The sequence below is a fragment of the Eulemur rufifrons genome, chromosome 2 (genome assembly GCF_041146395.1).
Source record: "Eulemur rufifrons isolate Redbay chromosome 2, OSU_ERuf_1, whole genome shotgun sequence".
NCBI lineage: Eukaryota > Metazoa > Chordata > Mammalia > Primates > Lemuridae > Eulemur > Eulemur rufifrons.
The window spans coordinates 116,677,462-116,704,589 of record NC_090984.1 but is presented as its reverse complement, the minus strand read 5'-3'; the positions used below and the strand labels follow the sequence as shown (position 1 = coordinate 116,704,589).

At 56.6% G+C, this 27,128-nt stretch overlaps 1 protein-coding gene across 1 annotated transcript in view; it reads left to right on the top strand.

Moving 5' to 3' along the window:
• ASB2 (ankyrin repeat and SOCS box containing 2) overlaps positions 1-25,979 on the top strand; it is a 40,002-nt gene extending 14,023 nt beyond the window's left edge. The window contains exons 3-10 of the mRNA XM_069465260.1: positions 5,768-5,872; positions 8,191-8,357; positions 9,191-9,346; positions 11,420-11,665; positions 14,237-14,408; positions 21,334-21,898; positions 22,831-22,984; positions 25,516-25,979. Coding sequence (XP_069321361.1) covers positions 5,768-5,872; positions 8,191-8,357; positions 9,191-9,346; positions 11,420-11,665; positions 14,237-14,408; positions 21,334-21,898; positions 22,831-22,984; positions 25,516-25,652 — 1,702 coding nt within the window. The 3' untranslated portion in view covers positions 25,653-25,979. The remainder of the gene's footprint in view (positions 1-5,767; positions 5,873-8,190; positions 8,358-9,190; positions 9,347-11,419; positions 11,666-14,236; positions 14,409-21,333; positions 21,899-22,830; positions 22,985-25,515) is intronic.
• Positions 25,980-27,128: the final 1,149 nt, after the last annotated feature.

Here is a 27,128-nt window from a genome sequence, read left to right as displayed (position 1 = left end):
CCAGCAGCACTTAGAAACATCAGAGCTGAGTGGGCCCTTGAGCTCCCGACACTGACCTCCTCCATCTGGGGGGTAAGGGAAGGGGCCCACAGTGGGCCGTGTGCATCTACCCGGCCTCCCAGGACACAGCTCTCCCAGGGAACGGAAACCACTCTCCCGGGCCAGGCAGCCTCCCTCAGAGATCCAGGTGCAAAGAGTGTAGCAGGGAGGGTCAGCCTGCATCCTCTCACCTTGGTGTGACCTTAAACCTGCTAGATTCAGTTCTGCACTTCTACTCTGGGAGGAGGTTGGGCTTGGACCCTGCTGGGGAAGGCAAAGCCCTTTGATACAATGTTTAACACAATTCTCCCCCTCCTCCCCCCGCAAAGGCTCGGTGAGCACCTCCCATGTGCCTGGCACACATTCATTCACTTAATGCCTACAAAAGCCGCTCAAAGTAGACATTTCTGGGCCCCTTTTACAGACGATGTAACGTGTGCTCAGCATGGGCAGGAGCTGAACCAAAGTCTGCCCCGCTCCGAAGTGCGGACAGGCACGTAGCCAGGCGCTGCTGACACCGCAAAGGCCTCTTTCTGCTTCCTCCTCCTCCCGCACCTGGAAGTGGGGTTTTGGCCTAATTACATCTGCCTCCCACCCACACACGACACGCACGCACTTGTGCCCACACACCCAGACACGGTGTTATAGTGAGGGCAGGACCCAAGAGTACTGGTTCACTTTAATCCCCGAATATCACAGTTTCCATCCAAATAGATCCAGAGCAAGTTTAGGAAGAGTATGTCACACATGTCCCCAGAGGCTCCACATGTCCAGCTCTGTCTCATTCTTCGGGTCTCAGATTACATGTCACCACCTGAGCAAGCCCGGACCTGACCACCCTCCCAGGTCCGGTCGTTCGCCCCCTCCTCCTCTCTAGCCTGTTTCCTTCGTGGCCCTGACTACGACTGACAATTCTTACGTATCTGCCTGTTTCTCCCATTAACCTGTAAGCGCCATGAAGGCAGGGTCCTCACTTCCGTCTTCCCGCCTGGGGAGCCCTGTGCCCGACCGTGGCAAGCACCGGATAGCTGTGAGCGACTGAAGGGGTGAATAAAGGAGGAACGAAGAGGCAGCAGAGTGAAAAGAGCAGTGGGTTTGGAGATTCAAATTCTCCCTCTGTCGCTTACTGGCTGTGCAACCTTAGGAAAGTTACTTACCCATTCTGAGCCTCAGTGGCCTTACCCACAAAATGGCAATAACAAAAGCTTGCTGTGCTCACCTTGTGGTATTTTATGAACGCAAACAAGATGAGGTGAGCGTTGGAGCCTCCCCACATCCTGCAGCCTTAGTGACTCCCCTCCCAGCCTGACTTCCCCGTACCAGCCTCTCCGCTGCCTCTGCTTCATAGACAAACTTCTGGGTCACCCTGGGAGGGCCTCCTGAGAGGGTCCCCAACCACACTGTGACCTCTTTAGGGGTAGGGAGCTGATGTTCATTTTTTAAATCCTTAGTGCCCAGCTAAGAGCCTGGATTGATGTAGGTGCCTAATAAGTGTTCTTGGGTCAATAAATGCACTTTGAGCAAAGTAATTTATCGTTATCATCTTGTGACTAAAATGGCAGTCAATGGAGTCTTTGGGATCCTAGAAATGAAAGCAAGATCAGCATTCGACAAACTATAATTCTTTTTAAAGGTACTTCCCAATTTGTTTCTCTTCCCCCACAATGTGAAACATGCATGAGGATCATTTGCCAAGCTTTGGCCTCCTGAGGGTTCCCCAAGAGGCAGTTCCTGTCCCACAGAGAAGTGGGGTCCATGCACCCATGACACGGGGAGCCCAGGGTTCCCGTGGATGGGCCACCCAGTGCGAGTTCAGGAAGCTGGGTCTTCACAGTCTTCAAACTTCTGCATTTTATTTAAGGTTACATTTCTAAGAAGACAGAGGAGGAAAACATGAAGCAAGAACTTGCTTGGGCTGATGTGTGCACAGAGGCAAACAACTCAAATCAAGCCACCCACACTACTGTGCGCTTAGGATATGCCAGGTGCCTTCCCGGCACCTGGCTATGAATCAGGCCTGGGCCCTGCACTCCCTAAGCCCAAAGTCTAATGAGGTGCATGCCCAGAAATACACGCTGACCCTGCAGGGCAAGTGCAGCATTGGGGCTTGCTCAGTTTCAGAGGGACACAGAAAGGGTCAATTCACTTAGTCAAGGAGCTGGGCTTTGCAGGATGAATAGGAGTTTGTCATGCAGACTAGAGAGAACAAACCTCTTTGAGCCTCGCTTTCCTTATCTGCAAAGGAAACCAATTGTATCTTCACAAGGTGGACTGGAGAATTAAATGAGATGCTTTGTACAATGTGCCTGTCACAAGGCTTGGCACTTAACAAGTGCCCAGTGAAATCTCAGCTACGGCTATGAGAGCAGACTTGCTGCAGCTTGGCATTCACCTTCCTCTCCACCTGTGATTCCTCCCTGGCCAGCCCAGAAACGATGGCTTGGCCGCTGGGTGACGGAGAAACAGAAACTTCACAGGTGGGAGGCTGGTTCCAGAGAGGCTGCGGGAATGAGGGTGGGTTGCTCATATGCTATGAGCACTTCCTCTCTCTGCCCAGGGCGAGAGGGGCTGGCTTTCCAGGGGTTTGAGATCTCAGCCCACAAACACACAACACCAAGATTACCATATGGGGTTTTACAAAGGCTTTTGTTTGTTTTGTCGCATTTGCTTAAATTGATTGAGCACCTACTATGTGCCAGGCACTATGCCCTCAATATCTGTGCTCGACATAGGATGCTGTGAGGATCAGGTGGAAGAACGGACAGAGGACCCTGGCGCGGTGGCAGGCGTGGGGCATTCTCTCAGATTTGTCCCTCCCCTGTTAGGGTGCCTGCTTGCCACCTGCATTCAGCCAGGCCCAGCCCCTTCCCTCCCTTCCTGGGGCCGGCCTGGGCTTCCTACCAGCTCAGACAGGGCAGCATCCGTGGGCTCACTGAGGAATTGGGGGCACTGTCCCCCCTGCCCCTTCTCCGCTCTCACCGCGACTGACCCTGTCTGAAACCACGCCCAGCCGGACTCCAGGATCAGGCTGGTGACACACTCTCCACCCCAGACCCTGCCCGCTGACACGCAAAGGAGGGGGCCCCTACCTGGGCCTCTGCCAGGGCATGACCTGCGCCCACATCCTGCCTGGGACCAGGTTCCTCTCACCTCTGTGGCTCAGGGTGGCTCGCTCTGCTGGGAATCCTCCTGCCCCGGGCCGGAGGGGACGTGCGGCCTCCAGCCGTAGCGGAAAGAGCACAAAAGCGGGTCAGGAGGCCTGGCCCCCATGCAGCTCTCAGACTCACCGCCCCGCCCGGCCCCCAAACCAAGTGAATGCACTCGGATTCCAGTGCTCCCCGATTCTAGTGCTCCCCGATTCCAGTGCTCCCAGAACGAGTCCTCCTGCCTCCACTTCAGCCCCTCCCCCGTGGCTCTGTGGTCGTGTGTGTCCTTGGCTTCCACTCTGCTGGCCTTGAACATCTTGAGGACCCACAAAAAGACGTGCCTCACTGATCCTCGTCCCCTGCCCCAGCACAGGCCTTGGGACTGAGCGGAACCGGGAAATCCTTTTGCTGGATGGCACTCAGTCTGTGTGTGTCCTCATCTGCACAGTGGGGACAGGACACCCCCTCTCTGCTCCAAGGTGGCAGGAGGATGGAATTGAGGGCATGCTCGGCACGGCTCTGCGGGCGTTTGCCCCGCGCAATCCTGAGGGGCCGTCATCACCCCCACCTGGCCCCAGCTCCGTCAGCCTCGCGTCCCAGCACAGTTGCTGCTGTTGTTACTATGCAGAGAGAGGTCCTAGTGTTAGCACAGTGTGGTGGGTTTTTTAACTAATGCCTATTATGTTGCTAAAAACGTTCTAAGTAATCGGAGGCCACAGTGAACCAAGGCTGAGAGAGGCCGAGACTCAAGGATCCTGTAGAGATGGGAGCCCGGGACCTCGTCGAGACCACAGGCTGGAGCAGGCTGCCCCCCTACCGGCCCTCCCTCCTGCTCAGGGCCAGGAGCGAGCACAGGACACGGAGCCAGGCAGCTTTCAGGGCCTGTGGCTGTGCCAGGCTTTGCCCTTTCCTGAGATGGTGGCTCTTGGATCTGTTTGACAGTCTCTCCACAGCCACGAAAGCTGTGAGGACACCCCTGCTGGTCCTGCCTACCCATTTTCCAAATGAGGAAACTGAGGCACAGAGGGGAAGGGGCTTGTTCAAAGTCAGAGGGCCTGTCAGTGCGGAGGGTAGAGCTGGAGGGAGGTGACAAGGCAGGGGAAGACGAGGCCCTGAGAGGGAGGCGTTAGGAGCTCCGGCAGACAGAGGCGTCCGAACCTTTGTGTGGGACCCTCAGCGGTTTCCTCCCTGCTCAGAGCCTCAGCTTCCTCATCTGTAAAAAGCAGTGACCTTGGCACCCACATCTCCAGTTACTGAATGGGGGTAAATGAATGAACACAGGTGTCTTGCTCAACCCAGTGGGGTCGAGAAGGAAGGTAGGAGGGGTGACAACGAGGGTGGTGAAGGTGGCCAGGCCTGCCACCAGCCCCGACTGGGCCAGCAGGCCCTCCCTCCTTTCTCTGTCCCCTCCCTCTTCTCTACCGCGCCCTGGCTTGCTGGGGTCCCACAGCGTCCGTAGGTTCTGGCCTGGCCTGAAAGAGTGTGGGTCCTTCTCAGGGTCACAACAGCAGCCCCCCATGCCCCTTGGGGTGCCAGCAGCAACGTCCCCCTCAGTCCCACGGCAGCTCCCAGAAGTGTGCGGCACCGAGGCTGGGCCTGCTGGGTGTCCCGGGTGCCAGGGCCTGACCTATCGGGGGTGGAGCCGGCAGGGGCCACAGGTCCCGTTCTCACTACAACCCCAGACAATTCAGATTAGTGGAGTGGCTGCCACACCTCACAGCAGTCCAGTGGAGTGGGGAAACTGAGGCTGAGAGAAGTGAAATGATGTTAAAATCAGTGGTTGACGTGTGTCGAACACCCATCTGTGCCTGGCACTCGGCTAAGCACTTTACACCATTTGCTTATTGAGGCCTCTCCTACCCTCACTCCCGAGATGGGGCTGTTCTCATGCCACCTTCCAGGTGGGGGAACTGAGTCACAGAGGTCAACCTGTCCCGGGTCACGGGCTCAGGAGTGCCAGAGCCTGGATTTGAACCCCTGTCTGTCTGGCTCCAAGCCCTGGCCCCGACGGCCCTCCTCGTGCATCCTTTGGCTGTAACCTCCATATTGTCTGTTCCCGACCCTGGGGCACGATCCTCTGATGAGGAGCTGGCAGGGTGGGGTGGGGGGCATAGCCAAGACTTGGGTCCTCAGCTTTGCTCCCCTGCCCGCCGCGTCCCACGAATCTCCAGTCCAGCTCTGCTGGGACCCGCCTGGCCAGCCGCAAGACTGAGCCCCTTTCATCCTGGGACCTGCCGCTGACCACGTCTCACATCCTCCTGGGTGAAGAATGTCACCTTGCTTCATATCTGCCTCCCTCGTGGTTGGCTGGGGAGAGGGACCCTGGGCGTGGGGGTGAGGTTAACCTCATTGTTGTCTTATATGGTCATTTAAATCTCCCAGGGCTTCCTCCAAGGGCCAAAAATAATCCGGAGACACAGCAGCTGTGTCCAGCACACAGAGAGGACCCGGCCATCTGCTTTGGTTCAGAGCCCTGTGTCTGTCTGTCAGTCAGTCTCTGCCCTGGCTCTGCCTCCAGCCATGACCCGCTTCTCGTATGCAGAGTACTTTTCCCTCTTTCACGCCTGCCCTGCACCCTCCAGGTCCGCCGCGCCGCCCGCGAGCCCGCCGGCCCCGGCCCCCATGGGCTTGTTCCAAGGGGTCATGCAGAAGTACAGCAGCAGCTTGTTCAAGACCTCCCACCCAGCGTAAGTGACCTCGCTCGCCGGGAGACCCTCCAGGCTCACTCCCCCACCTGGGGTGGCAGGGAGGGTGGGGGATGGGAAGCAGGCCGGTAGCACCCAGGAAGTCGGGGTGGGGGCACTGTGGGGGCAACTCCCAGGCAAAGCCCTCCTAGGTGTGTCCCCTGGGGCCCAGCTGTTCCCGCTGAGCTGGGTTTGGTGGGCACAGACTTGGGTCCTCAAGGAACTGCCACCCAAGGGGTGCTTGTGATGGTCCCCTCAGACACCCCCAGCATGAGGCCTGTGTGTGGCAGGGACCCCTGCAGGGCTCTGAATCTGGGGACCCAGCAGGAAGGAGATGGGGGGACGTCCTTACACCCCAGAGGCCCAGGGAGCTCGGAGCTGGAGCTGATGACTCAGCTGCACCCTCCGCCCCACTCTCACTTTCCCCACACCCTCACCGTGGGTGTATCTGAGCGCACCCACAGCCCCACACCTCAGCGTTTGTTTTGCTTTGTTTCCTTTATTAGTTAAGTGCCAGGTGCTGACACCCAGAAGTAACCCGAGCTGCAGGGGGTTCTGTTTGTCCGGCACCCGGGTGCTGGGCCAGCGGGATCCTTGCAAAATAACTGCCTTCCTCTCTTCTCTGTACCCCTGGAATAGTGACCCTGGAAGCAGCTATAGCAGACGAGGGGCCCCCTTGCTGGAACCCCTATGTCCTCGCCCAGTTATGTTGCAGAGAGGGGAGAGGGGACTGGCCAGCGTCTGGTCTCTCCCTCCCAGCCTTTCTCAAATCCTGCCGCCCTGCACTTCCTTGGTGCCGCAGGTGGGGTTAACAGTCTGGAAAAGGGAGACCCGGCTCTGGTCTCAGCACAACTGCTGCTTCCTGTGTGACTGCCCGAAGAGAGTCGCTGTCCCCTCTGAGTCTCCCTGCTTTGTAGGCTGTGGCTGGAGAGGACAAAGTGACCTCTAGGGTCCCGTCCAGCTTGTTAGGCTCTGATGGGCTGACCCCCCAGCAACCTCCCCCACCTTCTGGGCAGGGCCTTTGAGCTCACGGAGAAGCCATCAGCGTGTGGGGCTGAGAGCTCCAGGGTCCTTGCACAACAGCTGGCGACACGCAAGCTGGGCGGTGCGTCCTGACAGTGTTCTCATGACACTGCACCGCGGCCCCCCAGCCAAGGCCACACGAACAGCCGGCCCTCCTCCCTTCCACTTCAGCTGGGGTCCCACCAGAGACCTCCCAGGGGAAAGGGGACACGTACCCCCCTGGGGCTTTTCCTGATGCCGACAGGGGCTGCTCTGGCTGCTCCTAAGTGGATCTCCTCAAGGTGGCAGAGCTGGTGTTGATGGGGACTTCAGGACTTATCTGGTCAGTGTCCCATCATCCTTGCCGGGTCTGCAGCTTAACCGGCATCTGTGCTCTGATGCTATTAATAACCAGAGAGGCTGTGAGTCAGGAGGAAGTGCTGCTCGTGCTGGGGGAAGCAGCTGGGAGGTGCAGGGGCTGGTGCTGGAGACTTCAGAGCCCATCCTAGCCCCTGACACGGTGGGGTCCTGGGAACACGGCCTGCCTCCAGCCTCACCTTCTCCACCTGGGAAATGGGACTATTTATGCAGAACCCTCCCCAGCAGTGGATCTGGGAGTCCCAGCAGTTGTGGTCCTCGCTCACTCTCCAAGGATGGGGAAGGGAGCTCGGTGAATGAATGAATGAACAAAGTGACTTTAATGAGCCAAACAAAGAAGATGCCCTTCTTTAGCCCTGAAATCTTTTCATCATTCAGAAGTTTTAAATTATAAAGGCTTCGGGTTTATTAATCCTTCGAGTATTTAAGCTTTTTGGCAGCCAGGAGCGCTGAGAGTGGGGAGAAGGGACAGGGCAGGGAGGGGAATGGGAAGAGCCCAGAGAGAGGCTTGTGGTTAGGGGCCCCTCTGAGAGGCTCTGTGCCTCCCCCTCCCCACCCCCCGGAGCTGCACGGGGCCCAGACGGCCCGAAGGTGGGCGTGCTCCGCAAACCCCGGCGCCCTATGCTCAGGGAGGGCATCTCGTTGTTGCAAAACCTCCTGCGAGTAGTTCTCTGTCCCTCTGGAGCTGGCACCGTTTGCCTGGCACTCGGGGTAGAAACGGTCTGGATATAACATCAGCTGCAGCCACGGAAAGCCGCAGGGACGGAGGGACCCTTGGAAAATAGCTCCTGTGGCCTCCAGGCTGCAGGGGGCCGAGCACCTGTCCTAGAGCCAGCTGGGACAAGCAGGACTGAGGACCCCACAGCCGGCACTGGCCCCCGGTCCCCCGCAGGCCCTGCCTCTACCTGCTCCTGAGGACTGTCTACCCCCTGCTCCCCCAGGCCCGTGGACCCCTTGCTCAAGGCCATCAAGGAGGGCGATGAAGAGGCCTTAAGGGCCATGATCAAGGACGGAAAGAACCTCTCGGAGCCCAACAAGGAGGGCTGGCTGCCGCTGCACGAGGCCGCCTACTACGGCCAGCTGGGCTGCCTGAAGGTCCTGCAGCGAGGTGAGGGCGGGCGCTGGGTGCGGCCAGAAGGAAAGGGGCTGGGGGGAGGGCTCCTTCCTCCTGGGGCTTCGTGTTCTTTGCCCCACGGCCACCTTGGTGAGGAGGGCAGGCAGGGTTGTCACGCCGATGTGGCAGTCACGGTCACTAAGTTGGGAGAGGGGAAGTGACCTGTCTCCACCCCACCACCCACCACCAGACACCCCCTGCTGCCACCTCTCCAGGCCACCCGGGTCAGGAGAGCCTAATCCCTAGAAGAGGAATGAGGGAGGGTTGACTTTTGGGAGAGCCACTGCCAGCTTGTTCCAGAATGTTCCAGACTCTGATTTGGTGTAAAAAATACTGCAGCTGTGCCTGTGCCCTGCCAAGGCTGTCCCCCACCAGCTGTGGGACCCTGGGCCAGTCATACTTCCTCTCTGAACCCCACCTTCCCCCGAACCAGATTTGGGTGGGTAACACCTACCTGCAGGAAGGTGTCACCTCTGCTCTCAAGCAGCACAGACCCCACATGGCCACCACAATCCCAGAAACAGCACATGAGACATCTAGTTCCCAGCAATGGCTGTGGGGGTGCAAGGGAAGGACAGGAGCATTCTGAGAGGGAGGGGCTCAGTCAGGGAAGGCTTCCCAGAGGAGGTGGCATCTGAGCTGGATTTGTACGACCGGGAAGCTAACAGAGCCCTGTGAAAGAGTGAGATGAATGCAGTCTGTGGTTGGTAAATTTTAAAGGACGCTGTACATGTCTGTCCTTGCAATTGGGAGGAAATGGGAGCCTCTCTGTGTCGAGGGGCCAGGTGTCTTCCACCTGCATGAATTTCCCCGTGGGTCCTCCCCAGCATACCCTGCGACCATCGACCAGCGCACCCTGCAGGAGGAAACAGCCCTGTACTTGGCCACATGCAGGGGACACCTGGACTGCCTCCTCTCACTGCTCCAGGCGGGCGCGGAGCCTGACATCTCCAACAAGTCCCGGGAGACACCACTCTACAAAGGTGAGTCCCTACCCCCCACCCAGGGTGGGCTTCTCTGAGGAAGAGTCCGGAAGCTAGGTGAGCAATTGGGGAGCATCGCTCCCATAAGTGCATAACCCGCCAAGTGGTCTACTTCGAAGCGGGGGGTAGGCCCTGCTCGTGTGCACAATTTACGTAGCGGAATCGTTCGCTCAGGCCTGTATTCAGCCACTTCCCAAGTGCCTCCCAGGGGCCAGGCACGCTGAGGGACACTGAGGGCTCAAAGCTGGAAAAATATGGTCTGTGCCTACGTGCTTTCCCAGCCCAAGGGGCACCGACACACACCCAACAGCAATGGGGAGCTTGGCAGGAGGCCGTGTGGGGGCAAGGGCGAGGGGCACCCAGGGCAGGGCCGCCTGAGCTGCGCCTGAACAGCACGGGCAAAGGCAAGGAGGTATGGGAAGGAGTGTGCACCTTTGGGATGTTTGTTTAAGAAAAATGAAAACCCCTGGCTTACTCAGTACGTCATCATCCAGGGACATTTGTTGGCGCCCAAGCAGTACTCAGAGTCGAAATCTGAATGGCCATGACAGCTGGCATTTGTCCACGCTTGCTACATGCCAGGCCTTGGTCTTTTACTGGACCCTCCTGTCCATCTACCTGGGAGGTAGGCCCTGCTAGTGTCCCCATTTGGCAGACGAGGACCTAAGGCGCAGAGAGGGGAAATGAGTCACCCAGGATCACACAGCCATCAAGGGGTAGCCCCGAGATTTAAGCCCAGGGAGCGGAATGCCACACCACACTCTGAACCGCTATGTGCTAAAGCATCTCATTTGTGCCCACAAGCTTAGGCAATCAGCTCGGGGCTCACAAAAATGATTGAGGTTTTATGCTTTGAAAAACTACAGCTACCCCAATTCCCCATGTGTCTGGTGTCCGGTACTTGGAACATTCCATGGGCAGCACGAACTGGGTAGCAGGAACTGGGTCCCCTACTGACCCTAGAACCCTTGCCTGCCTGGCCACCATAGCCATTGCCTGGAGCCTCAGCTGTCCCAGAGAGTCACAGCCAGAGCTTGGCCCGGGTGCTGCGTATGCTGCTGGCACCCTGCTGGCACCTTACATGCACTGCCTCGGTCCTCCTACAGCATCCTCTCCAGAAGATTTCATTATCTCCACTTTACAGGTGAGAAAACAAGGCTTAGAGAGGCAGAGAGCTCGGCCCATGGTCCTGTTTGAAACACTACACAGGCAGCCCCCTCCCCCTCCTCCTCAGTCCCCCCAACCTGTCCCCACTCCCCACCCCCCCAACACTGACACAGAGAAGCTTCCAGGGGTGGTTAACGTGGACAAGTGCCCAGGTGACTCGACGCCACCTGCAGCTCCCTGCTGATAACTCCCACCCAGAGCCAGGGGTGCGTTTGGGGTCTAGGGACAGAGATGAGGCTTAAAAAGGAGGTTTGAGCAGGTCAAGAAAGACTTGCCCAGCTGTTCTCAGAAGATAAATCTTACCGCAGATTAAATGAGCAGCCTTTAGAGGGAGGTGGGGTTTGGGCAGGCATATGACACTGTCCACTCCTCATCTAGGAAGATTCTTCTAGCCTTGGTAACATGGAGGACTGAGGCTGGTAACACTGGAAGGGAGATGACAGGGCATCCTGGAACATTCCAGGGGACAGAGACTCTGGGCCTGACTCCCTGGGTTTGAATCCCAGTTCTGCCACTTACTATCTGTGTGATCTTGGGCAAGTCACTCACCCTCTCTGTGCCTGACCTTCCTCATCTGCAAAAGGGGATAACAACACTGCGTCCTTTAGGAGCAGTTGGGATGATTACATTAGTTAATCATGTTAAGTGCTTAGGACACACAGCCCAGCACAGAACCAGTACTACATACACATCAGCAAGCATTATTGCTAATATTAGTATTAGTATTACTTTAGTCATGTATCCTAAATTCAATGCAGGGACTGGAACATAATACAGACCCAATGGGTGTTTGTTGAATGAATGGCTGATGGATGAATGAGTGAACGGACAGATAAACGAATGGGGTCTTGGCTGGGCGGGTCCTGCCGGGGCCCTGCTGACCATCTCGCCTCCCCCCGGACACAGCCTGTGAGCGCAAGAACGTGGAGGCGGTGAGGATTCTGGTGCAGCACAACGCAGACACCAACCACCGCTGCAACCGAGGCTGGACGGCTCTGCACGAGTCTGTTTCCCGCAATGACCTGGAGGTCATAGAAATCCTGGTGAAGGGCGGCGCCAAGGTGGAGTCCAAGAACGCCTATGGCATCACCCCCTTGTTCGTGGCGGCCCAGAGTGGGCAGCTGGAGGCCCTGAGGTTCTTGGTCAAGCACGGTAAGTGGCTGAGGGTCCCTAGGTCATGGAGTCCCCAAGGGGCGCAGCTGCGAAGGACCTTAGAGACCAGCTCTAAGGGAAGGCAAGTTAGGTGTCACCTTGTGGGCACCCTCTGATGGAGTGAGAGTACCTTCCTGGAGGCTGTGTCCAGGGTCAGCGGGAAGACTGTTGAGATCCACTAGTGACATCTGCCATTAAGCACAAACATGGGGCGTGTGACACAGGTGCCATACATTTGCCATTTCTAATGTAGGCAATGTCCTCACTTTACGAATGAGGAATCTGAGGCCCCGGCAGGAGAAGTGACTTATTGATAGTCATGTAGCAAATTCGTTGCAGAACCAGCCAGACTCTTGCTCTCCTGACAGCCTAGCTGCTTCTCTCTCCACCACATCATGCTTCAGGGCCGGAGCAGCCTCAGCCAGTATATAGATCTCCTCCGCATTTATAGGTGATGAACCCATGCGCTAGAGTTGGAAAGTGATGTCCAAGATCACACAGCAGATTAGTGGCAGCGCTGGGATTGGAAACCAGGTCTTTGCCTTTTTGGCCTGGGAAAAATATTAACAGAAGAAAATAAAACACTATTGCCTGCATTATCGTGTCCCGGTAGCAGAGGACCCTGAGACATGGCAGATGTTCTTTTGGCTAAAGAGAATTATTTTCTGATGTCTCCCAAGAGCACTTTTGATTTCTTTTCTCTCTCCATGGGGAGTCACCCTCCCTCTCTAGCAACAGAGAGGCCAGAAGTGCTCTAGACCTCACCCCGAGGCTGAACTGGAATAATCTGTTGAGGACCTGCGAGGCAGGAACACAGATTAGGTCAATGGAGTTTCCCCCTCAGCCCCACGGGGTAGGTAGTGTCCTCGTCCCAGATGAGGAGACTGAGGTTCAGAGAGGTTAACTAACTAGTCACAGTCAGAGCCTCGATTCTGACGCGCGGCCATCTGACTCCAAACTGCACACACTTTGTGCTCCGCCACACCACTGCTGCCTGCGCGAGTTAGCGGCGTGGGACCAAGGCCAGGTAAGCATCCAGGAACTCAGCACTCAGCACTGGCCCGAGCAGTTGGGAACACAGACACAAGGCTCTTCCCTGCACAGGAACAAATGCGGACTGACCCGCGTAAGAACAAAGGGGCACAGACAGGTCCTGGGAGCCCAGGCCAGCAGGCTGGGCCAAGGGCAGCGTGCTCAGCGGGCGAGGGCGACCCCACTAACTCTAAACATCTGCCCGGGTCTCCCGCCGACACTCTGAGTCAGGGTCTGTTCCCTTCATGGGCTGAGTCCATTTTCCAATGCAAATATTTGTCTTGTGTGAGCAGGCGGCTTTGCTGGCGGGGTCCAGGCCTTCCAGGGAGTCTGACTTTGAGAGCTGGGCAGGGTATTAGAGCAGCTGGCTGGCTTGGGGAGGAGGCAGAGCCATCCCCTCTCCGTCCGAGACAACTGGATGTTTGTGAAGCACCTTCTCTGTGCCAGGCACTGTGCTGAGAGATTTTCTGACGTTATCTTGTTTACTCCCCGCAGTAACCCCAATGGGTGGGTCCTATCACTCTTGGTTAACAGATGAGAAAACTGAGGCTCCCGAAGGCTTTCTGAGGCCACAGAGCTTGTGAGCAATGGAACAGAAGCTTCAGCCGGTTCTCATCCATCACCAAAGCCTGTGCTCTTTCCACTAGGCTAGAAACCAGTCCCACCAGCAGCAGAAGTAAAAACTGACCAGAAAGCCCGAGCTAAGCAGACCTCAGAGGGGCGAGCTGTGGGCAGCAGATGCCTTTCATGGATGCCCTCCCTGACATCTCATAGAGTCTTAGTCCCTTCCACCCCTTCCAGAACGAGGAAGGACTAGTGAGCCCTCATTTTGCAAGGAAAGCCGGGCACACATCAGTTCTCTCCCTCGCCCCCCAGGAGATGCAGGAGGTGTAGGAGACTGGGCTGAAGGTGACTTCTAGCAGCATGGTTTAGTGTTTTCTTTGGAGGAGACAGGAAGTAATTCTTCTCTTATTCCTTGAAGCGAAAGGCAGAGAAAGGCAAACCCCAATTAATAAACTTATTGAGGGTTTCCTTCACTAGGGGCTCCTGCGCTCCTAGACCTGTGAGGCCTCTCTCAGGGCAGAGCCGGGGCCTCTTACATAGAGTGAGCGTTAAGAGCATGGCCTCTGCCATCAGACCATCTGGGCTCAGGTTTGGCTCGTGTTTCCGAGCTGGGTGGTTTGGGGTTTGGTGCTTCAGCGTCCTCATCTGTAATATGGAGGTGTCGACCTCACAGGGTCACGTTGTGGACTCAGAGACAGCACATGGAAAGCATGGTGCCCAGCACGCAGTAGGTGCTCAGTAAATGCCAGTGTCATCGTGGCTGCTCTTAGCTTCTAAGAGGCCTCAGCTCGGGCTGGCAGGTCCTCGGGTCTCCATGTGCCCGAAAGAGGCCGGGGGGTCCAGGGTGGGCTCCTCCTTCCTAACCGTCATTAAAGACCCAGTGCGCCAGGGTGGTTAGCACAGCAGCATGTGGTGGACATTACATCAAGGACAGTAACTCCCGGATCACTCATTGATCAGCTTCTCCTTCCCCAGGCGCTGACATCAACACGCAGGCCAGCGACAGTGCGTCTGCCCTCTATGAGGCCTGCAAGAACGAGCACGTGGAGGTGGTGGAGTTTCTGCTGTCGCAGGGCGCCGACGCCAACAAGGCCAACAAGGATGGTTTGCTCCCGCTGCACATCGCCTCCAAGAGAGGCAGCTACAGGTCAGCCCAGGCTCCCACCACCGGGGGCAGCTGTCCCGGGACCCACACTGCCGGGGGGGGGGGGGGGGGGGGGATGGGAGGGACAGGCCTGCTCTGAATGTCCCACCCATGGGATTAGGAAGGTCCGGGAGAGGTCAGAGCAGAGGGCACCTTTCTGGTGGAAAAGAGGGAAACCTCTCAGCAGTTAGCAAGCGTGGAGGGAGTGCCTATAACAACAGCAACGGCAATAACAATAGCAAACACTTGCGTAGCCCTGGCCTGTATTTTACAATCTAAACCTTACTGAATCCTTTCTAACAGCTTTTTGTGGTGGATATTATTATCTCTGCTGTTTAGATCAGGAAGCTAAGAAGACACAGAGAGGTTGAGTGACTTGCCCAAGGTCTCACAGCTTGTAGGTGGCAGGAACTCACCTGCTCCAAATGTCACATCTACAAGAATTCTACTCAGGGGACCAGATACAAGTCTGAACTAATGAATTTTTCCGGGGGGCGAGGGGAGGCAAAGATAACCCCCCAGGCAATTAGCAGGCATGCAGGGAAGGCCTACAATAACACAAATAGCACCAGCGATAATAGCTAACAGTTTTTGAGCACTTGCTGTGTGTTGGGTTTTGAGTGAGATGAGAGAAGCTTAGGTTCCCAGGGAGCAATCTGGTGGGAGGGGAGATGCACGTGACTTCAGGACATGACGAAGGAGCATGCAGAGCTAAGCCCCGTGGCGGTCCTGGGGGAGAGAGTAGCCTGGGCTGGAGGCAGAGGTGTGCTGGAGCCAGCTCCTGCCAGCTCCCGTGAACCATTATGCACATCTCAGCCCGACTCCACCCTCACTGACCTGACACTGCCATGGCAGGAGCGTTTACACCACGGAAATTGGCAAACGCTGCAAACCAGGGCCCTTTGACCCTCCTCTTTTCACCCTGTTGGAGCCAGTTGTTAACTATTCACCAGCAACACTGCTGTGTTGGAAAAGACTGGGCCGAGGGGGGGAACCTCTAGCTGCCCGTGAGGGATGGACAGGGCTCGGTACCTTACCAAGTGTGACGCACCTGTTCCCCATGTGGGTCTCCCACTGTGCCGCGGGCATGGATTCTCATTTTATAGGACAGGACACTAAGGCTGTCCAGAAACTTGCCCCATAACCAGCCACCTCTAGGAACTTAAATCTGAGTGATGAGACCCCTTCCACTGGACTGGTGTTTCCCAGACTTCGGCCGTTCACAGACTTTCTTCCTGATTTTTGACATCTTACACTTTCATTGCGTAGTATTTTCCTTTAAATAACTTTTATCCTTGCAATGAATTTATTTTAAAAAGGAAACATTTATCATACATATATTGTTATAACTATCAATGTACAATTAATATAAAAAAACCTTTTCCCCTAAAATCCCATCTCATGTACCCCAGATGACGCTTTGGGAAATACATCTCAGTCTTCCAGGCAGGGAGAAGAGTGAGAAAGACAGATTGTGTGTATTGGAGGGATGCTTGCTGTCTCCACTAAGGCAGAGGGAAGTGGGGGTGACAGTGACATGTCAGAGAATAAAATGGGGACTCGAGATTCAGAGCCAACCCTTAGAGCCCAGGCCCCTCCTCTGCAGGCCGCCTGCACACGAGTCCAACCAAGGATGCTATCCGCAGCCCTCTCCCCGGACACATGGAGGAGACCGGCCTTCCCTGGGCTGCATGGCAGGCTGTGAGGCAGACAGACAGTGGTTCTGCGCTCACCCGCTCATGTAGGGAGGGTACATTCCATCGTTTTTCAGTTCAGCGACGAAGGGAAGAAAGCGACTCAAGTCAGGCAGTGGGGAAGGGCAAGATGGCACCTCTCTCTCCCGCCCCATATAGCGTCCAGCATCAGAGCTGGGCAAACACGGTTCACCTTCAGCCTGACCCCAGAGAGATCCAGAGTGGATATGAGGGAAGGGGCTGCACCTTGGAAATCTCCTGGCCCACTGCCCCGTGCTTTCCTGCACACCCGAGTCACTCTGGGATGTTTTCAAATGTCATATCCTGGAACCAATGAACCAGAGTCTCCAGGAGGGAAGGAGCCCACTGTCTCTTTGAAAAGCTCCCTGAGCAAACCAAATATGGCCAGTCCATTGCTTCAGAAACCATTGATCTAATTTAGCCCCTGGTTTTACAGAGGAGGAAACTGAGGCCAGAGATGGGAAATGGCTTTTCAGATAGTGGCCAAGCTGGGACCGCCACTTGGGCTGCCTTCAAGTGGACCTAGATGTTGGCAGTCTGGCCCCAGCTGCAGGAGAAGTTGAAGGAGGAGCACTGGGTGTCCTTGGAATGAGCAGGGAGCAGGGCAGGTCCTGTCTGGAACCACTGTGTACATGGCTTGTGTCCCCCAAAGTCCCTTGCTTTGGCTTCATGTTGATTCCCAAGGTGATTTCCCTGGTTGTTCACCCTAGGTTCCCAGGCCCCATTTCCCTCTGTCCCCCAAGGCTGAGAGGGGCCAGGCTCCTTTTGAGGGCTGCCCAGCCAAGGGTTAAAGCCTGGTTCCCAGCAGCTTCTGCCACCTGGCAGGGCCCGGAGCCAGCAAGCCTCCAGCTCTTCATTCCCTCCCTGAGCCTGTGGCATGAAAGGCCCTCTCTGGCTCCACACTGATCCCCCGTAGACTGCTAGGCTGCTTGGGGATTTGATGTGACATTCCATAGGCATTCCGCATTCTGCCACCTGCCAAAACACCCTGCCCGTCCACGGCATGAGAGGCAGCATAGGGAGCCCGGTGTTGTTCGCCAGATGGTGCCTTCTCTGTAGCGCAGTGCCCGGAGGGGTGACGTTCAGGCGTGGCTGAGAAAGGAGCCCTACGATCCCAACATCTTGGTCGCCTCCGAGGCACACTTTTTCCTGTTTTTCATTTCCAGTTTAGCAAAGGCACCTTATGAAATTAAAGATCAACACCAAAGATAGGTTTATGAAGGAACTGTGTGAGTTAGGCAAGAGCAGATGCCCCAAGAATAATAGCAGCAAAAGCAGCAGTTCCCAAGCTTGGCCTCACACCGGAACCCCTGAGATCACTGCAAACCCTGCGGCCCGGGCCGCACCGTCAGAGACTGGGCTGTAGCTGGTCCTGGCTGTGGCCCCGGGGTTTCTGAAAGCCGTCCAGGTGATTTTACTGGGCAGCCCACGGAGAGAACCAGTACCTTAGAGTCAGTCTCTTTTGTGGCCAACAGAAAACACACACTTGCATTCTGGGCCTCATGTCTCCCTTGTTTTTACATATTCTTTCTCTTTTACTTCCAATTTATATTACTTTTGCTATATTTCATCAATCTTTGCAAGCCACTTAAAATTCTTTCCAAAACAAGGCAAAATGGAGAACTTTTAATATATTAAAAAGCAGTTTATAAGGTACATTCACAAGCAAGTTAGTATCACTGTTAATTAAAAGGGAGACTGAGGCTCAGACCTCCAGACCTCACAGAAGTCAGGCAGGCCTGCAAAGTGAGGCTCCGCGGTGTCGGCAGCAAAGCCATCTGTGGGCGACTGGTTCTCATGTGAAAGTCAAGTCCACCAGCCAAATTTACACTGAACGCTGACAAAGGTCAGACCACCGTGACCTGGTGGCCCAGAACGCCCTGTGCTTGGCATGGCGAGGGCAGTGGGATACAGTCACCACTGTGGTCAAGACACCAACAGCCACTGTCTACTGACTGCCAAGTACACGCCGATCAGACTGATGTGTAAGATCTCATTTTACCCTCAAAAGCACCCTTGATGAAAAATATTATTAAACTGTACTAAATTTTCTATCCTGGGCATAGCAATCCCATTTTGCTGGGTTGTTATGCATAAGTGAGATGAATAAATGAGTAAATGAGATAAAATACTCAGCTCATTAGGGTCATTTTAGGATTAAACGGGGTAAATGTGTAAAGCACTTTAAATGGTGCCTGGCACATAGTGAGTGCTCAGCAATGTGATTATAATTATTATTTAGGAAGGTGAAGGGCAAAATCACAGCAACCCGCAGGGGCTCAACAAAGGGGCTGTCATCATCATCACCCTCATCGCTGTCGTTCTGATTAATTACCCCTCTGCTTTAGATGTGGTTCAGAGAAGTTAAGTGACACGCCTGAGATGGCCCTGTGCTGGTTGTGTAACCCAGGCCCTGCTGACTCTGAGCCTCCCAGTTTCCTCACTGCCCGTGCTGGACCCCACACTGCTAAGGACAGCCTGCCCTGGCCCAGAGCTCTCTGCCTATTCCCTGCCGCTGGGCTGGACGCAGGCAGGACCTCAGAGCCAGGGACAGGCGGCATGGCAATGCTGCAGCCTTGAGGAGACTAGAATCCCGGGAGGGGAGCCATGGCCTGGGGCAAGGAGAGTGGGGTTCAGTTGCTGATCAGTCCCAGAAACAAGGCAGGGGCCAGTTAACGGGACTGAGGTCTGTGGTAGGAGATGGCTCAGTAGTCTGTTCCACCCGCTGGGCTGCCCTGCTGGGTCTCCTTGCAACAGTGCTTGGCTGGGTCTGCTCTGGTCTCAGGGCCTGGACAGGCAATGCTGTGCTGGTAGGTACAGCCCCTGCACTGGGGAGGGGACAGGAGAAGGGTAGGGAGCCATCCCCCCAGACCTCTAGGGTTCTATCAGGCAACGGTCACCTCTGTTGCTCTTCATAAGGAGCAACTTGAGCAAAAGAACTTTGAGATCCCAGTGCCTGCCTGTGGGAGAAGTGGGAAGACCCAACCTGTCTGGGGGATCCACCCCCTCGTCCTCCTGCCCACTGTCCCGCAAATAGGCTGGGGAGAGGAATGATCATGAGAGGCACCTGCCAGTGTGGCCACTCCCATGGTCGGGAGCAGGTGGCGTCACGGAAAGCCAGCTCTGTCCTGGTTCGCCATCCACCTCCTGTCTAACCCCACTCTCTTCCCCACCCATGCCTGGGCCTCAGTTTCACCCTCTGTAAATTGGGAGGGCTGGACACACTGATCTCCAGAGCCTGTCCAGCATCACACACTCACTCTCTGGTGACGTCCCACAGGAGCGTGCCACAAAAGGGGATTCACTGCATTATTCAGACGATGCTTCTGGGACCCTGGGCAACATTCAGTCAAGTTCCCACATTTCTGCCACTTTCCCTTGGTTCGCAGGGGCTTGCTGGAGACCAGCTGTGACCTGCCAGAGATACCAGCCCCATCTGGCCAGCGCCCTGGGGCAGCCCCTCTCGCTGTTCTTTCCCGTGCTTGGGCACGTTACGCCTGTTAACAGAGCATTTGTGTGCGGTGGCCGCCATCCAGGGTGAGGCCCCAGCCCTGCCTTTGACCTGCACCTCTGCAGAGCAAGGTCAGGCCTCCTGTGCTTGCACAAATAGAAATTAGGAGGCAATTAGCCCCCCTGCGTGTGTGAATTTCCTTTTGAGGTTTTAGAGGCAGATTTTAGCCAAACACAGCGTCACTAACAATAATAACACTTTCCACTGAGATCCCAGCAGGAGGTCACTGGCATCAGATTTCCAGGAAGCCGGAGGGAAGCCCGAGTGCCAGGAGGGGAGAGGCGTGGGAACGGGCCTGGTGGCACCTGCTTCCCCCACACAGCCACCTCCTTGGAACCCCACACTAGGCTGAGGTCACTTGTCACCAGGGATTGGACGGATTAGGGTCTGGAATCATGTCAGTGGCAGGAGCTTGTTCTTGCTGGCGGCAGGGGTCTGGGGGAAGAGGGCAAAGACAAGAGGCCAAAAGTCCTTGGGTCGAGCCCCAGAGCTGTTCTGTGGCCTTGGATTAGTCCCCTCAGCTCTCTGAGCACGTGTATTAAAAACATGGCCACAGGCCTGGTCTGGCTCCCCCCAGGGCTGCAGGAAGGTGAAATGGGGCAGGCAAGCTCACATGTTGTGAGCAAAACCCATGGCACATCAGCTGTCGCCCGACTCACACAAGAAGTGAAGGAGTGGTTAAGAGTACACAGTCTCAGGGGTCAGACTGCCTGGGTTCAAATCCTGGCTCCATCACTTACTGGCTATGCAGCCTTGAGGAAGTCACAAACCCTCTCTGGGCTTCCCTTTCCTCACCTGTGAAATGAGGATAATATCAGTGCCCACCTCAGAGGGCTAGTGGGAGAATTTAAGAGATTAATACAGGTAAAGTGCTGATATCAGTACCCAAGTCCTCAGGAGAGAGAGGAACCAGGGGTTTCGGGGAGCTCAAGCCTCAGTGGTGCTGACCAAGCGCTCCATGCCAACGGCAGGGCAGAGGCTGGAAGGAGCGAGGGTCGGCCTTCGGGACAGGAGCCCTTGAGACTCCTGAGAGGGGAGCAAGTGACCTCATGGTCACAGCAGGCTGATTGGGGCCTGGGGCAGGAGTGGTTGGGGCCAGACTCATTTGTCCCCTCTTGTCCTCCCGGGGCCCCAGGGAAGCAAGACAGGGCTGTAGGACAGCTGAGCCCAGGAGTCGGAGGAGGACACGAATCCTGGTTTACCCCTCCTGTATGGCCTGGGCAAGTCCCTTAACCTTTCTGAGCCTTGATTTTTCTCATCTGCAAAATGGGAATGATGAGGCATGCTTCATGAGTTGCTGTAAAGATTAAACCAAACGCGTTTGTAAAGCCTTTCTAAGTGTCCTGGCACCCAGTGAGTTCTTGGGGATGCCTATCCCTGTCTGTCCTCCCCTGGGCAGAGCAGGGTCTGGCTCCAAACTTCACCATTGGCTCTAGTGTCTCCTGCAGGGGGCAGGCTGGACATCCATTCATTCTGGGCCTTCCAGTCAGTTCCTCTAGATCACTGAGCCAGGGTTCTAGGCTCGAAGCCCAGCTTGCCCCTTACTGGCGATGTGACTTTTGGGAAGGTGGGTGAAGCTCTCTGCACCTCAGTTTCCTTACCTGTGAAGTGGGGACAGCCGCAGGCCCGCCTTCTCCAATGCGGTGACAAAGGCTGGCCCTGCAGCGCCCCGCTGACCCGCGCGTGCCCTGCCCGTCCGCAGGATCGTGCAGATGCTGCTGCCGGTGACCAGCCGCACGCGCGTGCGCCGTAGCGGCATCAGCCCGCTGCACCTGGCGGCCGAGCGCAACAACGACGAGGTGCTGGAGGCGCTGCTGGGCGCGCGCTTCGATGTGAACGCGCCGCTGGCGCCCGAGCGCGCGCGCCTGTACGAGGACCGCCGCACCTCCGCGCTCTACTTCGCCGTGGTCAACAACAACGTGTACGCCACCGAGCTGCTGCTGCTCGCCGGCGCCGACCCCAACCGCGACCTCATCAGCCCGCTGCTCGTGGCCATCCGCCAGGGCTGCCTGCGCACCATGCAGCTGCTGCTGGACCACGGCGCCAACATCGACGCCTACATCGCCACGCACCCCACCGCCTTCCCCGCCACCATCATGTTCGCCATGAAGTACCTGTCGCTGCTCAAGTTCCTCATGGACCTCGGCTGCGACGGCGAGCCCTGCTTCTCGTGCCTCTACGGCAACGGCCCGCACCCGCCCGCCCCGCAGCGCTCCAGCAGGTTCAACGACGCGCCCGCCAGCGACAAGCCGCCTGGCGTGGTCCAGGTGCGCGGCGGGGAGAGAGCGCCTCGGGGTGGTTCGTACTCTTAGGAAGCAGTGTGGACTAGGGGTTAACGTGCTTTGGCGGGAGTGTGGACAGCTTTGGAGGCTGCGGAGCCTGGTGGTTAACGTGCTTCAGAGGCAGCGTGGGTTAGTGGGCGATGCACTGGGAAAGGCGACTCGTGGTCACTAGCACGCTTTGGAGGCAGCGGAGCCTGGGATTAGCACACGTTAGAGGCAGAAGGTCTTAATGCGACGTATGAACAATTAAATCCTTATTTTGATCCACCGTGTTGAGGAATTTAAGGAACCAACAGTGGAGCAGGGGATTGGTGGGGAAGTCTGCAAAAATGAGGGCCCCATCACCTCCAGCAAACCACACCTGGAATGTGACGTTCAATGAGCGGGACCTCAAAAGGGGCCATGAAAGCAGGCAGGTGTACGGTCAGGTGAGATGCAGGCAGCCAGAGACCCAGAGGCTGTTGTTGCTTTAAAAATCAAAACTTAAAATGAAAAAAAGTTAGAAACACCCATCTCATGGAGATAATTACAATGGCTAATGGCCATGATTTATGGGCCACCTACCGTGTGCAAAAAAGTTTACGCTCATATTACCTTAATTCTCATTTTAAACAGTCCCATTGGAGTTAGCTTTGAATGCCCATTTTATAGACAAGGAAGTTGAGGCTCACAGAAGTGATGTGACTTGTTGAAGTTGCCCATCTTCCACTCTGGGCAGCAGAAGCCTGTGTTGAGAGGGGCCCTGTGTTGAGGGGGGTGGATTTACAGGAAAGGATCCTAGCTTGGGCGTGCCCAGTGTCTGCGCTTGGAAATGTCCCCGGCCTTCCCTGGCCTCAGGTTCCCCACTGCAGGATGAGCTTGCCAAGGTGGTGCCCTTGGTCCTGGGTGCACTGGCATTGGCGTGTGATCTCTTTCAGTTCTGTGAGTTCCTGTCCGCCCCGGAGGTGAGCCGCTGGGCGGGGCCCATAATCGATGTCCTCCTGGACTACGTGGGCAACGTGCAGCTCTGCTCCAGGCTGAAGGAACACATCGACAGCTACGAGGACTGGGCCGTCATAAAGGAGAAGGCAGGTAGGGACAGCTGCTGCTGCTGCTGCTGGCGGGTCGCCCCTGCCTGGCTCAGAGGCACAGGCCTCAGGGAGTGTGACTGTTACTAACATAGTGAGCACCTACTCTGTGCTGTGTGTCTGTGACTCCTTGGATTAGATGAGGAAACCGACCCTCAGAGAGAAAATGCCACCTGGGCCAGAGTCACTGCTAGTTAGTGGCAGAGCTGGGATTCATACCCACATCTGGCTAACCCCAGGGTCTCCACTAAATCTTTCCAGGATGTTGTCAACAGTTCCAGTCTCTGAGGGCATGGAGGAGTATGTCGCCCCTGCTTGGGGGCCCTGAGAGGCGGTGTGGTGGGGTAGGTGAAAGAATGGTAGTCTAGGGCATCTCAAACTGTCAAAGCACCTGGATATCTTGTTAAAAATGTGGCTTCTCTGATTCAGCAAGTCTGGGGCAGGGCCTTAGAGTCTGCATTTTAACAGCTCCCAGCTGGCACCAATGCTGCTGGTCCACAGACCACGCCAGGCTGGGAGACAGGCCCCCTGAGCTCTGGAGCCAGCCTCACCGGGACCTTGCTTGGTGACCATGGGCAGGGCCCCTCCCCATCTGAGCAGAGGTGGCTAGGCAGGCTCATTGTCCAGCCCCTTCCAGCTCCACCTGCCTAAGCTGTCTGCAAGTGGCAGCACCTGGCACAAGGAGGTGGGATTTGGCCACTGTCCCTCTGATGTGTGCGGTGTAGATGGGGCTGCCTGGCTAACTCAGGCCTAGGAGGCCGGAATCCCTGTTAGGCATTCTGGAGCTCACCTGGGCAGGTGAAATGTCAGAAGCAGTCGAACTGGATGCTGCAGGTGACAGAAAGGGACGTCTGTACAGAGGGGTTCCAGCTACCCCAGGGCTTTCTGTGGCTCTGAAGGGCATGGCCCCATCTCGCCAAGTGTCAATTGAGTAGCACAGAGGCTGGCCTGCAGCAGGTGACTGTCATTCCACTGCTGCTCCTGTCCCCAGGTGAGACTGCTGCTTCGGTGCCCCCACCCTCTGTGCCCCAACTCTGACTCACCAAGTTCCTCCTTGATCCCCACACCCTTCGAACCCAAACCTACTGTAGCGTTTTTCATTCTCACAGTTGCCTGGAAAGCACTTGAACTGAGGCCTTTGGCAAAGTTACTGGGGCGGCGACAGAGGGAGGGAGACGTGGACGTGCCCTTTCACGCGGGCGCAGCTCTGGGTGCACAGTAAACCTGTTGGTTGCGGTCACCACGATCCTTGGCCACTAGAGGGTGGAGCGGTCCCTGCCTAGATGGCCCCACCCATCTGTCCCCTCCTCCTTTAGTGTGCGGTAAACATTTGTCAATGGATAGAACAGATCATTCTTCACCAATGCCTATTTTGGCTACTTCAAACTCCACCTTCCACCCTCAGAACGCTCTCCATGCGCTTGTTCATTTAATGGTGTGGCATTGACGCCATTATTCTGGAAAGAAGGGCAGACGGGGCTCAGAGAGGTGGCACTCAGAGCCTGCCGGCTGGCCAGTCACACTTCACGCCTTGCCAAGGGTCTCTCCTGGGACTGGCGCCTGCCCATGGCTCCGTGTCCTCTGCCTCCCAGGAGCCCTGTGTGAGCTCCCAGAGAGGAGGCCTGTCCTGAGCGGACTCCGAGGCAGTGGGAGTGTCAGAAACACACTGACAGGTGCGTGGATGCCTCCCTGGGCTCCAGCTGCCTGGCCCCCTTGCCCTTCCTGCACATCCCCTACTCGCCTGTTCTTCCCCGGGCTGGCTGTGGCTCCCTTGGCTTGGCACTTGCTGTTTCCCCTGCGTGGAATGCCCTTGCGTCCCTTCCTCGCCTGGCAATGTCCTGCCCACTCCTCAGGACCCCACTCAGAGGGCACCACCTGGTGTGCAGCCCTTGCCCAAAGCACCTGGGCAGGCACCTCTGGGCCCCAGCCCAAGCACAGGGGTAGGTGCCTGTGCTTGTTGAATGAATGAATGAATGAGTAGATGCATATGTGAATGACATTCTGTGAGTCAACAAACACTTCCTTGTGCCGGACTCTGTGCCCAGGGTTGAAATAAGTGACCCTATTCCTGCGTGCATCAGTCCCTGCTCCTCCCTCTCCCCAACCCCACCCCCAGCTGAGAAAACTCCACTGCGTGACTCCTGGGGAGGCAGCCAGGTGGGATTCTGGGACGCCCCCACTTACCCTGACTTCTCTGCACAACCAGGATCTCAGAGCTGAATTCCACGCATGGGGGCACTTAGGAGGTCAGATGCTCTGACCCGTCACTGAGGCCGTGTTTAGTGACCCAGGTGGTGTGTGAAGGGGAGGGAGCATGAGATGAAGAGACCCTGGGCAAGGTGTGCCGGGTGACAAACGGGAAGGTGCCTTGCCAGGTCCCTTTGGCTGGCAGGGACTGGGTTACCAGCAGCAGGCAGCCCCTTTCTTACCCAGCCGTGTCAGCGGGGCACCTCTCGTCAGGCAGAGATCACAGATGCACACGCTTTGCTGATTGCAAATGACAAATCAGCATCTCTCTTTCCCTCCTTTTTCCAGAACCTCCAAGACCTCTGGCTCACCTTTGCCGGCTGCGAGTTCGAAAGGCCATTGGGAAATACCGTATAAAACTCCTAGACACATTGCCGCTCCCGGGCAGACTGATTAGATACCTGAAATACGAGAACACCCAGTAACCGGGGCTGCAGGGAGAGAGGTGTGACCCCTCAGACGGTTTTTACTAAGTCTCAGGACGGTAGTGTCCCCAAACCCAAAAGGACCTGGTGACAGACGAGGCTGCAGGCTGCCTCCCTCTCAGCTGGGGCAGCTGCCGGGATTTCGCTGGGTCTCAGGCCAGTGCTCTGGCCAGAGCAGAGAACAGAATGTGTCAAGCAGAAGAATCGTTTGTTTTCAAACTGATGAGTAGATCCCAGACCTTCGGTGCCATTAGGAATGGCAGAAACCTCCATTCCTGGGGCCGAGGGGACGGGGCAGAACTTGAGGTGGTCTGGGGAGGTGGGGGCCAGCGGGGACCTCCCCCATCCCTGGCTTCAGAGCATTCCCCGAGCACACCCCCTTGCTTCTGCTCTTTCCCTCCAAAGATGAAGAGGAGGACGTGGCCCTGGCGGGGGGAGGGAGACCCTGGGGGCTTCCTTAAGTACAATAAACGTTACACACATGTCGCCCCGCCTGGCCAAGTCCCCTCTCCCCAGACTCCCCAAGGCCTGAGGTGCTCAGAAGTGCTGCCCCTGGCAGTAGTGGGGGTGGCGTGGGCTGGGTGGAGGGAGACAGGGCACAGGGGCCCCTGAACGAGTCACTTTGTGTAGGTTTTTGAACGACCCAAGAGGGTGTGTCGTCACTTCACCAGGAGAGACCTGATGACCCAGTGGACTTTCTTCTCCTGGCTTAATCACCATGGAAACGGGAACTTCATCACAAACAGGTGCTCGGTGCCACAAGTCTCCCAACACCCGGGATTGTCTTATACACTCGTTCCTGCCACTCTGTTTTCACACCATGCTCACCCCTGTTTTGCTATGAAAGTTGAGATACTAGGGGGAAAGTCTAAATACCGCTTTGGGCAGCAGTGCTGGCATGGTGGCCGTGGTCGGCCCTTGCAAAGGCACCAACCCTGGGTGTGCGCCATGCCCTGGGCCTCATGTGGCCCTGTGGGCTGAGCAGGGCAGAGCTGAGGCCAGCCCCTGCCGTGGCATTCTCTCGTGGTCTCTCCGGGTCCCCTGGGCTGAGACCTAGCATGCCCTGTTTCGATGGAAGCTGCCAACTCAACAGCGTTCGCCTCTTGAGCATGATCGTAGCTGCTGGGATCCGGGCGGCTCTGCCGCAGCACTAGGGCAGCACCCCTAGCCGAGAGCCTGCGCCAGGCCCGGCGCCAGGGTCTGGTGGAGACTTGAGGTCAAAGGTGATCTCTGGCTTTTGGAAAGGAAGCAGCTGGTTGGGTGGGAGGAGCCCTAGTTCCAGGCCTGGCTCTGCCATTGCTTACTCCTCTGGGGCCTCAGTTTCCTCATCTGTACAATGAGACGTGGTGGCGCCTGGTGACCTTTCCGGCTCTGACACACTGGGTTTCTGTGGAGTCGAGGAAAAGTCTCCAAGCAGCACCTTCCAGCCACAGATCAGAGGGGGCTCAGCCATTCTAGCCCAGTTCTTCATGGTAC